Raw genomic sequence first — 12,147 nt, forward strand, 5'->3', positions numbered from 1 at the left:
AGGGGAAATTGGAACGCACCAGCACTCGCCCAAGCCAGAAGCTCCCAGAGGATCTCGCCCAAGCCAGAAGCTCCTAGAGGAACGTTGGACCTGTATTCATCCAACTCGCTCAGGTGAGCCCAATCATGCCCAAGCGAGAAGTCACTTAGCTCAAGCCCATATAGGTTAAATATGAGGCGTGATGCACAACCTTAGAGATCCATTTGGGAGAATAAGAGGTGATAGAAAACCTTAGAAGAGACAACCGTCAAGGAGAAACATCTTGCTGATAAAAAAAAAGGAGAAACATCATGAATGTTCTTTTTCTTGCTCTCCATGCTTGTAATAGCCAACATGACGGACTAATTCTATCATTTGCGGATTAGGAGTAATCTGTTCAAACTCTATGTATCAAATGATATTTAAATATAATATTTTGTTCTTGATTGATGATTGATATTGTCATTTTATTTGCAATGCTTGTTTATATGATCTGGACCCTTAGATTTGACTGGAAAATACTTCTAAGTTTTGAACCCAAATGATAATGCTTAACATATTTGAATGTTAGGAATAAATTTGAAATGTTAATTGCTATCAATGTATAATTGCTATCATCTCGCTTAAACGAGATTTACCTCCCTTAAGCTAGTTTGTCGATGCAAAATTTGAGTTTCCTACCGGGAATCTCGCTCAAGTGAGATAAATGTCGCTCAAGCGAGACAGATCTCACTCAAGCGAGTTCTATGACGGAAAAAATGAGTTTTCTATATTGTTATTAATTTAATATAATAGTTAATATAAAAAAAAATTAATATGATAGTTAACACGTGTATACAATTGTTATTGATTTAATATCATAGTCTAAGTACGTAAACCATAATATGATAATTAACACGTGTATAAAATTGTTATTAATTTAATAGGGTAGTATGACATTATCATACTTTTACATTAACTATGCAAATCAATTATGGCAAATTCTTCCACACCCTACTTTTTCCTTTTGAAAATATTGAAATTACTTATTAGTGTTGGTTTGCTTTCTTTGTTAGCTTTTTTTATTGATTTTTTAAAATTTTGGAATCTAAAATCTATAGACTCCTCGGATTACATTGAAGTTAAAATATGTGGTTTTTATATTTTGGATTGTAATAATTTGAAATAATTTTTTTACAATTCAGAATCTAAATTTGATATTTTATAACATAAAATTTGAAATATAAAATTTTGTATTTTGAAATGTATAATTCATAATATATATATATTTTTATTTTTTAGTATTTAATTTTTTGATATAGTTATAACACTAAATTTATATTTTGAATTATATAATAAAAATATAAATTTATATTTTAAATTATATAATTAATTTTTTTTATAAATTTTAACTTATGAATTATGTAATTGAGAATATTAAAATAAATTTTATCTTATAAATTATATAATCTCGGAAGTAAGAGAGGTATAATAAAAACAAAAGTTAACTCAGGAGAAAGGAGAAGGGTATTGTGGGGATTGTGAAATATTAGTAGCAGATATAAGGAGAGTTGAGTAAAAAAGATAGAGATTTTACCTTTCACTTTCACATTAGTGGCAGAAGAACAGAACAAGAGCTGCAGAGTGAAACGATGCCGTGCCTCAACCTCTCCACCAACGTTAACCTCGACGGCGTCGATACCTCTTCCATTCTCACCGAAGCCACCTCAACCGTCGCCAGCATCATTGGCAAACCCGAAGCCGTACGTTAACTCTCACTCTCCATTTAACGGTTCTGTAATGTCGTCTTACGCGTGCTTTCGGGTTTTGAAAATCCCGTTTCTGGGTTTTTATGCTTCGATTCTATTTTCTCAGGGTAGTACTTCAATTTAATTTAATTTAATTTTGATGCAACTATATATATAAATATATGCTAATTGCTGATTAGTTCAGGGATTCCCCCTTTTTCTTTTGTTGTCTCCATGTCTAGGGTTTTTCTTCTTATTATTGTTATTTGAATCTAAAGTTATTGTTTTTGTTATGAGACCAGGGTTTGATTTTGTGTTGAGGCTTCAACTTTACTTTCGCTACGTTTGTAATACATAATGTGCCAAATTAATATGCTGGATGTAATTTTTGTTTCTACGAATGAGGTGAAAATGGAAATTTTTTTATCTCTTGTTTGGTTGGGAGGATAAAAGGATAGAAACCCTTGTTGTGTCTGCGTAAAGCATATGTTGATACTTGATTGCCATATTCATGTTCTATAGGTCTCTCTGTTTTTGACCTTTTGATAGCTTAGTTTAGTTTCTTTTAAAATTGAATTGTGTTGGTGGTTCTATTGTTGTATGCTTGTAATTACAAAGTAGTAAATACCTCTCCGTACCTAAAAATGTTAAGGTATCCAAGTATGAGGTGAAAGTCCTACATGTACAAAAGAGAAAGTTGAGTGCCAAATAAGGTAAAAGATCTACTAACATATAGGCTTAAGATTTTGGTTTGAAGGTGGTGTCATAATTTTTTATTTTTGGTTGACTCATGGCTCATTGGTGGTGAATCTCCCAAGTCTTTCCTTGTAAAAAATTCCAACAGGGTTGATACTAAGATGTTGTGAGGTTAGTTTTTCTACCTGTGTTATACTATATCTATATTGCGGTTGTTTCTAATTTGGCTGCAGTTTCTAATTTGTCAAGTTAAGCTTCGTAATTCTGTGTTGAAGATATTCAGCAACATCTAGTGACGCACACTTTCGGTTTAATTTTATGTCAATGTAATCTGTTATATTTTGTGATTCAGCCTTTGGCAAACTGCTCGTTTTAAACTACACATGCTTCTTGATGGATGCTTTATGGGAGATGTTGCTACGGTGGAGTTATAGTCAATAGATATGATATAACATGAACTTTTTGTGGTTCGATTTACGATCAAGTTTGATATTTATATTTTCTCCTACTATATTCTTCTTGCTTTGTAATAATATTTTCTTTATTTTATTTTTTTGGTTTGTCTTTAAACCTCTCGATTTACTTTTTTGCAGTATGTGATGATTGTATTGAAAGGATCAGTACCTATATCTTTTGGCGGGAATGAGCAGCCAGCGGCTTATGGTGAATTGGTGTCCATTGGTGGTCTGAGCCCTGATGTGAACAAGAAACTTAGTGCCGCCATTGCTTCAGTTCTTGAAACCAAGTTGTCTGTGCCAAAGTCGCGATTCTTCTTGAAGTTTTACGACACTAAGGCAAGTATCTAGACTCGAGAGTTCTCTTCAAAAGAAGGGCCCTTACCTTGCATTCTCTTATTCCATTCTTCCTTTTTGTTTAGGCCCATCAGAGTCAAGAATATGCACAATGTTTGCATGCTTTACACCAGCACTAGGTCATGTAAATAAATCCTCACTGTTCTAGATTTCATAGTAGCCTCTATAAGCTGTGTATACTTGATAATCCAGCCAAATTTCTTTTTGATGCTAACTACCAAAACTTTCTATGCCAATGAATAATTAGTCACATTCGTTGCTGATACTCAATGCTGATAGTGCTGTGCGTGTTCTGCAGGGTTCCAACTTTGGATGGAATGGAACTACATTCTGATTCCGGGTTATGGCGGTAATGATGCCATGGATGAACTCGTTATTCTGTGTTAGAACTTTTTTCTCTATATATAAGTACTCTGAATTTCATATAACCCCTTTGTGGACATGATGTCATTGTAATATGTTTGACAACTGGGGGTGTTGGATATGTTTATGCTTAACAAACATTATCTGGTGACCTTATGAGTGTCTTTTTAGAGGTTAATTATGCGTGGTTAAACTTGAAGTCACGTGTTGGTCATTGATTTATGTATTGAAATTTATAAATTGGGTAATTTATAAATGTCTTCAGAAATAATATAAATATATTACTTGAAATAGAAAAGTAGAAAAACAATAAAGTATTTAAAGTATGATTGAAATAGATGAATTATATAAAAGTATAACAAAAAGATAAAAATATTTTAAAAACTTTTAATATATAATACATTCAAACGTGTAAAACACAAATTTTAGCTATTCATATCCGCACTATTGTAAAAATACACCGATTTTAGAGGCATTAGGCGACGGTTTTAGAAATGTAGTATATGCACACGTCTTTTAGTATTAATTATAGACTATGGTCACATAACTGCAGCATATTACGCCATTATAGGCGATGATTATGTATATAATGATTGCTTATAGTGTAAGTGATTTAAAATGTTTTCTTCAATATTGTTCTTATTTTTCTTGTTTTATTATTGTTAATCCAACAATTGATATTGTTTGTGGAGATTGTTTGTGGAGATGAGAAAAAAAATTGTGGGGACAAGAAAAGAAAGTGTAAGAAGATAAAGAAATGGTCATTAAGTTTGATATTGAGAAATTTTTTAGAAAGAGGGACTTTGGGTTATGGAAACTCAAGATGATAGAGAAAGATTGTAGTAAAGGAAGAGAGGTTGTGGAGGAGCTCAAAAGCATTAGTGGGCACACCACAACGATAGTGTATAAAACTTGAGTAGTAGTTTTGAACTTGGGAACCCACTCGTTCAATATTGAAAATGGAGAAAAACTCATCAAGAAAGCACAAAAAAATATGAAAAAAACTTAAAAACAATAAGAAAGACTCATTACAAGAAATAAGAGTAGTGACAACAAGGAGAGATTATAGAGAAGACATCAATGGGAGTGGCAAAGAAGAAAGCGTGAAGATGAAAAAGCATAAAGTGAAAAATAAAATGCATATAGACAACGATTATGACCTAATAACCGTAGTTTGTATGATAGATACATGTATAGACGACAATTGCCTAAAAAAATCATAGTCTATAGTGTTTATTATAGGCAACGATTGTCCATCCAATCGTAGTGTATATATATTTTCAAATAAATGATAATTGTAATTAGAACCGTGGTCTATACGTTGATTTTATTTTCAAAATTGTCACCGTGTTTTTTAGACAACAATTCCACTTAAACCAGTGTCTATACGCATATACGCATTATAAAACTCTTTTTTTTTGCACTAGTGCTCGACTTTTTAATAATTATTTCAATTTTAACTATTTTGATATTTAACTATATATATAATTTTAAGAATTTGACATTTAATTGATTACATATTTTGAAATAATGCCCATGTTAATACTACTAGGATGAATATTTTAATCCCGATCTAAGGGTGGTGGTTACACTTATACACCCTATCAATTCAACCATTGAGACTGGAGAGTGGATATAAACAAACCAAGCTCGTGGTTTGATCATTTCTATGAAATTGAAGTGAATTAATTTTCCATATTCATCTGAGGAATTTGACAATAGATGGTCCTTAACATATTTAGTAATGGTTAATTTTTGAGAAATAATGGTCTAGATTTTAAAAGTTGTCTGAGAAAGTTAACAAAAGCATCAATTAGTTTTTGTAAAAGAAACTCCCTTTTTACAAGGATTTTTTACGTGGAAGATAAACCAAGGTCTTGTAAAATTCAGATATTGGCATGGTGGCGGCACTTTTCATCTCTGCATCGAACTCCACCATACCTTCTTTCTAAGTCACTGCTTCTTCAACAATATACTAAAGCGCACACTATAATTATTCAAATTATTAAACTAAAGTGAAATTAATATAAAAAAACATTATAAATTTTAATGTATTATGTAACACCGTAACTTTTCTTAAAAAAAACACAGAAGCCGCATATTCCCAGTGCCATTTACTTTTCTTCATTATCTCTTTCTCTCTCTAACTCTCTCTTAATTTTTCACTCCATACATAATTTATTTTAGAATTTGATCGAACCACGTTGTAACTGGCGAGTTAAGGAACATTTTTACTTGATCAAATTTTTAAACAAAGTAAGTTCATTTTTCTCTATAGATCCTTTATTCTTTGATTTTTTTTAGGATTTAGTCATCAATCTTGGTGGGTCAGTTGATAAGATTCATCCTCTTAACTTATTCTACTATATATTGAATTTTTGTTATGTTTAGATAACTTGCATTAGACCCGTAAATCTTGAAGCGTATCCAAACTGTGGGAAATAAAATTCTAGAAGTTGCTTGGAAAGCAAGCAATTAAGGTAAGAGAAACTAAATTTAAGTTTTAATAGCACCCTAGGCTAGAAGATCTGGATGTGGAGGGGACGTAGTACTCAATTTCTCTTGCAGGAATGTTGTGTGTTTATATATTGTGTTGTTTGTTTATATATTATTTAAACTTGTAGAAATATTAGATTTTGATGGTTTAGTATTTAGAGTTGTTTTTTTTATGTTATAATAAGATTTTGAATATTGTGGATTGCGTTTTTGAATGATATTGTATGATGAAAATGGAATGAAATTGAATTCATACATTTGGGATAATGTATGGACTGATGTTTGTATATGTATTAAGTATTGATGCCTATGTGGTAACAGAGATATCTGAGCTTCACTGATGATCTAAGTCACACAGACTAAGATGTTAGATGGTGAGAAGCTGACAAGGGAGTTCATGCACACCGTGACATATGAGATGCACAACTTGGGTTGTATTGAACTTACCCTGATCCTTTCTGTTAGATTTGGTGGTAATCTTTGGATCAAGTGTTAGTCTTTGGTAGGATTTACTTAATACGGATCTTTCGGAAGGTGTCAGATGTTATTTTGTTTGTTGAATATCCTGGATGTGTAGATCTATGTGATTGTTTTATTGTTGGGATTTGAAGAAGATTAAATAATTTGAGAAATTGATCATGCAATTTAATTTTCTCTTTTGATTTAATTGTCTATATTATAAAATTCTATTTTCACTAGCTTGTCATTGCTTTTCTTGCTGTGTTTGAACTACGATGACTGTACTACATACACGAGCAGATGATCTTACCGGCGTCAGAGGGTCTGAAGAGCTTTAAGGTGTTGATTTTGAAACTTATATTGTAAATATTTGTATTATTTTTCGGGGTGTTACCTATCACAAAAGACTAAATTCAAAAACATATTTAAAAAAAAAATTACAACTTTAAAGTATGATTGGGTTTTTTATTATATATTTTTATATTGGTTTAAGGATTTACAATAATTTATTCGTTAACTTGTTCAGTGAAAAAATATTAAATAATAATTCCACTTAAGGAGGTTATTTAGTTATAGTTTTTAATGAATAAAATCAATAAATGTTAGAGTATATAGGTATTAGAAGGATTCTAAATTTAAAATGAGTATTATAAGAAAACTTTAATTAAATTATGATGAGAATCTTAAAATTAAAGCACCTTAAATTAAAGTATAAGATTGAAGTACTAAGAATAAAAGAATAACTACCAGCATTAAAACTTAATATTTAATTATAAAAATCAATTAATTTAAGTTATAAAACATATAATTAAAAAAATATAAGTATTGGATTTTCTGAGAGCTCTTTAGACTTGTAGGAAGAAGAAAAAGACAGTGGGAAAGCCTGGTCCGAGTAGAGAAACGTTGTATTTTGTAGTGTTTAAATAGAAAAACCAGGATTGTGCGAGTACGGTGCAAACAAAAACAAGAAAAAAAAATAGAAAAAAGTGTAATGTGGAGAGAATATTATAATTAAAATTTGGTTAAATATAAACCTTTTATAGTAATAATTCTAGAATAGGCATGAAGGTAACCAAATTAGAACAGCCAAAAACAAACAACTCCTATATTCATTTCTCTTTTCGTTTTCTTGTTGCATGTTCCATCTTTTTCATACTTTCATTGCATTCACAAAAATCATTCATTTTTTTCCACATTCTTCAACATGGCCACTCCAACACCCTCCCCACAGGTTCTCCCCGTCTCAAATCCTCAAAACACCATCACTACCACCGTCACCACCGCGGAACCGCAGCCACCGCAACCCGCATTCCGCGCCGTCATATCCTACTTCTCGGACTCCCTCCGCCACAGCCTCTCACACCGCCGCCCCTGGCCGGAGCTCATGGACCGGTCGGCGCTGGCGAAACCGACGTCATTCTCGGAGGCGACGGTGCGCGTGCGCCACAACGTCTCGTACTTCCGCGTGAACTACTACGTCGTGGTTTCGCTGATCCTGGCGGTGTCGCTCCTCACGAGCCCCTTCTCCCTGGTGCTCCTCTTCTCCCTCCTCGCCTCCTGGCTCTTCCTCTACCTCCTCCGCCCCAGCGACCGCCCCCTCCGCCTCTTCGGCCGCACCTTCACGGATTTCGAGACGCTCTCTCTCCTCGCCGGCTCTTCCTTCTTCCTCCTCTTCCTCACCCCCCTCGGCTCCCTCCTCGTCTCCGCCTTCACCCTCTCCGTCGCCCTCGTCGCCGCCCACGCCGCCTTCAGAGTCCCCGAGGACCTCTTCCTCGACGACCGCGACACCTCCCAGCCCGCCGGCTTCCTCTCCATCCTCCGCGCCGCGGTCAACGTCCCCCCCGCCGCCCCACCCGTCCCCGCCCGCGGCTGATCGGAGCTTCTCTCTATCAGCACCCTTCAATGATTAAATCACAAGTTTGTTTCTACGTTTGCTTAATGTTAGGGAATTTGGACAGGTTTTTCCTTTCCTTTTTTTTGGGGGGAAAACTTTTTTCTCTTCTTTTCTTTCTTACCCATGCCCATCTGTTACACAGTGACTTTCATTTCTGAACTTGTACATGTTGTTAATATCATAATAGATTTTTATTTTTTTTTATGTGAAAGCTAGCCTTGTGCTTGAAACTCGAAGCAGCAACAAAATTCCATTCATTTCATTATATGTGTTGTGAAGGACAAAGAACGTTATTATTATTTTGAGATTATTGAGAAAGCTATCTATTCCAGAAATCACTTCAGATGATGAAGAAGCCTATGATGAGGAAGCACTTCACAACGATTGTTGTTCTTTGTTGATATCCTTAATAGTGCACATATATGTTTGTTCCTTTTAAATCCGAGAGAGAGGAATTTTTGGAAAGAGGTTATATAGACAAAATCAGGAAAAAAAATTTAAGTGGAAAGGAAAATATCTATATCTTTTGCAGGAAGATAATGTTTGATTAAATCAATTTCTACAATAATAATGTTGTATTACTTGTCCTTATTTAAGGTTTCGGTATTTGAGTGTATAGAGATTACAAGTTTGCAAGAGAATATTTTGTGGGATTGGGGTAGTGATAAAAAGAAAATTGCATGGATAAAGTAGGAATCCTTATGCAAACCTAAGAATGAGGGGAGGGTTGGGGATATTGTTGCAAAATGGATGTGGAAGTTGAAAGTAAATAAATTCGTTATTAGGAGAGAAGTGGTGTTGTCTAAATACATTTTCAGTGATACCAATAGAAGATCCATAACAAGCAGATCACAATCATGATGGTGGAGAAATTTGTGCAATTTATGCGAAGAAGGTGAATTGGAAAGTTGGTTTCATAAACAAAATAGTATAGAAAGTAGGGATAGGAAATAATATTGATTTCCGAGAAGATAAATGGCTAGGAAAACACTCTTTCAAACAGAAGTTCCCGAGATTATACCCTATATCTAATGATAAATGGAAATCTATTCGGCAGGTAGGTATCCAAATTGAAATGAGTTGGGAATGAAATTTTTATTGGAGAATGAACACTTTTGAAAAGGAAAGAGAACAACTCTCACAACTCTCTATAGACTTGAATAATGTTATGCCACAACAAGACTCTCAGGACAGTGTAGTATGGTTAGCCAACGAGGGTGGAAATTACTTCGTTAAATCTGCATATGAAGTCTTACAAAAATCTACTCCTTTTATTCATAGTTTAGCTATGGAAACTTTATGGGATATCAAAGCTTTATCTAATGTTTTTAACATTAGCTTGGAGAATCCTATAAGGAAAATACTCACAAGGATGAATCTTTTTAGAAGAGGTATTATCCTCCTTCAACAATGTGTCCTTTATGTAATCAATAGGTTGAGGAAACGGTCTATCACCTTTTTTTGGAATGCAAGATAGCCTATTAGGTTTAGTCGATGGTTTCTAAGTGGGTGGGGATGCATAGCTTATCACAATGATTTCAAATACCATCTGATATAATTTTACTTGTTATAGTTTAACTCAAAAAGGAACCGTGTGTGAAAAGGCATATGAATAGCAGTTTTATGGAATATTGGAGCCAAATGAATGGTGTTGCTTTTAAAGATGAGAGGGTGATGCCGAATAAATCTTTAACCTAACATAATTACAAACATGATAGTGTACGAAGAAAAAAATAACAAAAATTAGTTTCTGGTATTCTGATTAGGTTTTATATCCTTTGAACTGGTTACATTCTTTAAATTAGTTATGTTATATAGTTTTAACTTATAAATATTGTGCAGTTTTTGCTATTTTCTATCTTTATGCTATGTGATTGATCTGGTAAGATATGGAGTCTTTGTGTTTGACGGAGGTACTAAAAGGTAAGCCATGAAAGGGCAAGAGAAGAGGAAAGGCAGTACCTAACCACAAGCCTAAGTACTATTAATGGGTGGGTAGTGGTGACTATAAATTGTAAAGTTAACTGGTTCTGGTTTTCTGTGTATGAGAAAACGTCTCCTCAACTTGTTGTTCTTTGAATGAAAGACAACTGGCATGGAAGGAATCTGATCTGTGGTTTGTGCAAACATGGGATTAGGTGTGAAAGAAGAGTATGAAGCGTGGAAGCTTGGGGGACTCAATGGTGAAGGGCATGCAGTTGGAAGCTACTAAGCACAAATGAAGGGCATGGTGCTACTGCTGCAGGGAGCTGGGCACGCGGCTGCAAGAGATGCAGACTTGTCTGGTGTGAATCTGATGCAGAAAAGGATCTGTGAGTATAACAGAGGCAGCTTAATGTTTACATGGTGAAGGTGCAATTTTATCGAAGATAAGAATTGAAATAGAGTAAATTAATTTTGTAAGATAGGAGGCAAGAGTAGGATTCATGTATGACCAATATATGCTTTGGTTTTATAGGTCTAAATTTTGAGCTTGTGTATAAGGATTCAACCATATCGTCATCTTCATCAATTCTATATAATTGCAACCATTTTTAGTGATCATCTCGATCAATTCTATATAATTGCCAACCATTGTTTTTGATAATCTTGATCAGTTCTATATAATTGCCAACCATTTTTTGTGATAGGAGGGTAAGTTGTAAAAATTCATATAACATTATAGCTTCCACTTTAGTTAAATATGATGATTATGGGTCGCATGCGTAAAATTATTTATCAAAATATATGAATAAGTTAAATATAATTTAATTTAGTTAATGAGATAATTGATTAACTGTCATATTATATATATATATATATTAAATTATATTTGATAAGAAGGATAATCAGTCAAATAAAATTTAATTTATTATAATCATATTTAATTAATTGAATAATTATGTATATAATATATTATCATATATTTATTTATCTTTTTGAATAATTAAACATCTTAATTTAAATAAAAAATAAAACTAATAAAATTATTTAAAAACCATACAGGTTTTTAAATAAGTAATTTATTACTTTTGTATATACATAATTATATATAAAAAAAATTAAGAAGTTAAATCATATGATAACCACAAAAAATGACAATCATACCATAACAGATTCAAAAACCAAAATTTGTTTTAGCGGCAACTAATTATATACATAAAACCAGAAGCCATAAAATGTATATAATAAGTTATTAAGATATAAATAATAAATATATTACATAATAATATAAAAAATATAATTTATAATTATTAATTTATCTGGTTAAAGTTACAATCTGAATTTTAAATATGAAATTTTTTAAACTTATATGAAAAGTAAGAAGTTAAACTTTTCAAAAATCTTCTTTAATTCGACCTATTTCTAATCCCTAATGACAGTGTTCTGAGTGAAAAACTCTATGAATCTTGAATTGTCAACAATGTTTTATGATGGGATAGTTAGTTTTAAAATTTTAAAATATTATGAGCGAGGTAACAACCATGTATGATTAGATGTTAAATGTAATTAAATAGGTTAAATACAATTTAATTTAACTAATAAGATAATTGACATAATGAAAATACATATACTTTCTGCTCTTTTTTATTCTATAACAATATATAATATATAAAGAAATTTTTATTATTCTATAAATAACAATATATATAAAAAAATTATTCTATAATATATATAAAAGGATTCTACTCTTTAACTTCCTTTAATTTTTTTTCTATTTTACTCTTATATAATACTTGTT

At 32.4% G+C, this 12,147-nt stretch overlaps 2 protein-coding genes across 3 annotated transcripts; both read left to right on the top strand.

Annotated features, from left to right (window-relative positions):
* The first annotated feature begins 1,480 nt into the window (after nt 1-1,480).
* LOC137826852 (uncharacterized) lies at nt 1,481-3,776 on the top strand. 2 transcript variants are annotated; one of them, XM_068633000.2, is made up of 4 exons: nt 1,542-1,721; nt 2,996-3,196; nt 3,280-3,333; nt 3,513-3,776. In XM_068633000.2, exons 1-3 carry the CDS (start codon nt 1,611-1,613, stop codon nt 3,331-3,333), a joined length of 366 nt encoding a protein of 121 aa, XP_068489101.1. In that variant the 5' UTR covers nt 1,542-1,610; the 3' UTR covers nt 3,513-3,776. The 2 variants fall into 2 exon arrangements, with proteins under 2 accessions (XP_068489102.1, XP_068489101.1); XM_068633001.2 differs by lacking the exon at nt 3,280-3,333 and having other exon boundaries at nt 1,481-1,721.
* Nucleotides 3,777-7,709: 3,933 nt separating this feature from the next.
* On the top strand, nt 7,710-8,416 carry LOC137825988 (PRA1 family protein B4). Its single transcript, XM_068631816.2, has one exon. It carries the CDS (start codon nt 7,737-7,739, stop codon nt 8,403-8,405), a length of 669 nt encoding a protein of 222 aa, XP_068487917.1. The 5' UTR covers nt 7,710-7,736; the 3' UTR covers nt 8,406-8,416.
* Nucleotides 8,417-12,147: the final 3,731 nt, after the last annotated feature.

Source organism: Phaseolus vulgaris, chromosome 8 (genome assembly GCF_051622355.1).
Source record: "Phaseolus vulgaris cultivar YP4 chromosome 8, ASM5162235v1, whole genome shotgun sequence".
NCBI classification, from domain to species: domain Eukaryota; kingdom Viridiplantae; phylum Streptophyta; class Magnoliopsida; order Fabales; family Fabaceae; genus Phaseolus; species Phaseolus vulgaris.

Bases quoted from the DNA above. Each gene is read 5' to 3' on its own strand.
- LOC137825988 (XM_068631816.2), top strand. From the start codon at position 7,737: ATGGCCACTCCAACACCCTCCCCACAGGTTCTCCCCGTCTCAAATCCT.
- LOC137826852 (XM_068633000.2), top strand. From the start codon at position 1,611: ATGCCGTGCCTCAACCTCTCCACCAACGTTAACCTCGACGGCGTCGAT. The intron at 1,722-2,995 runs GTACGTTAACTC...ACTTTTTTGCAG, and splicing joins TCATTGGCAAACCCGAAGCC to TATGTGATGATTGTATTGAA. The intron at 3,197-3,279 runs GCAAGTATCTAG...CTTTTTGTTTAG, and splicing joins TGAAGTTTTACGACACTAAG to GCCCATCAGAGTCAAGAATA.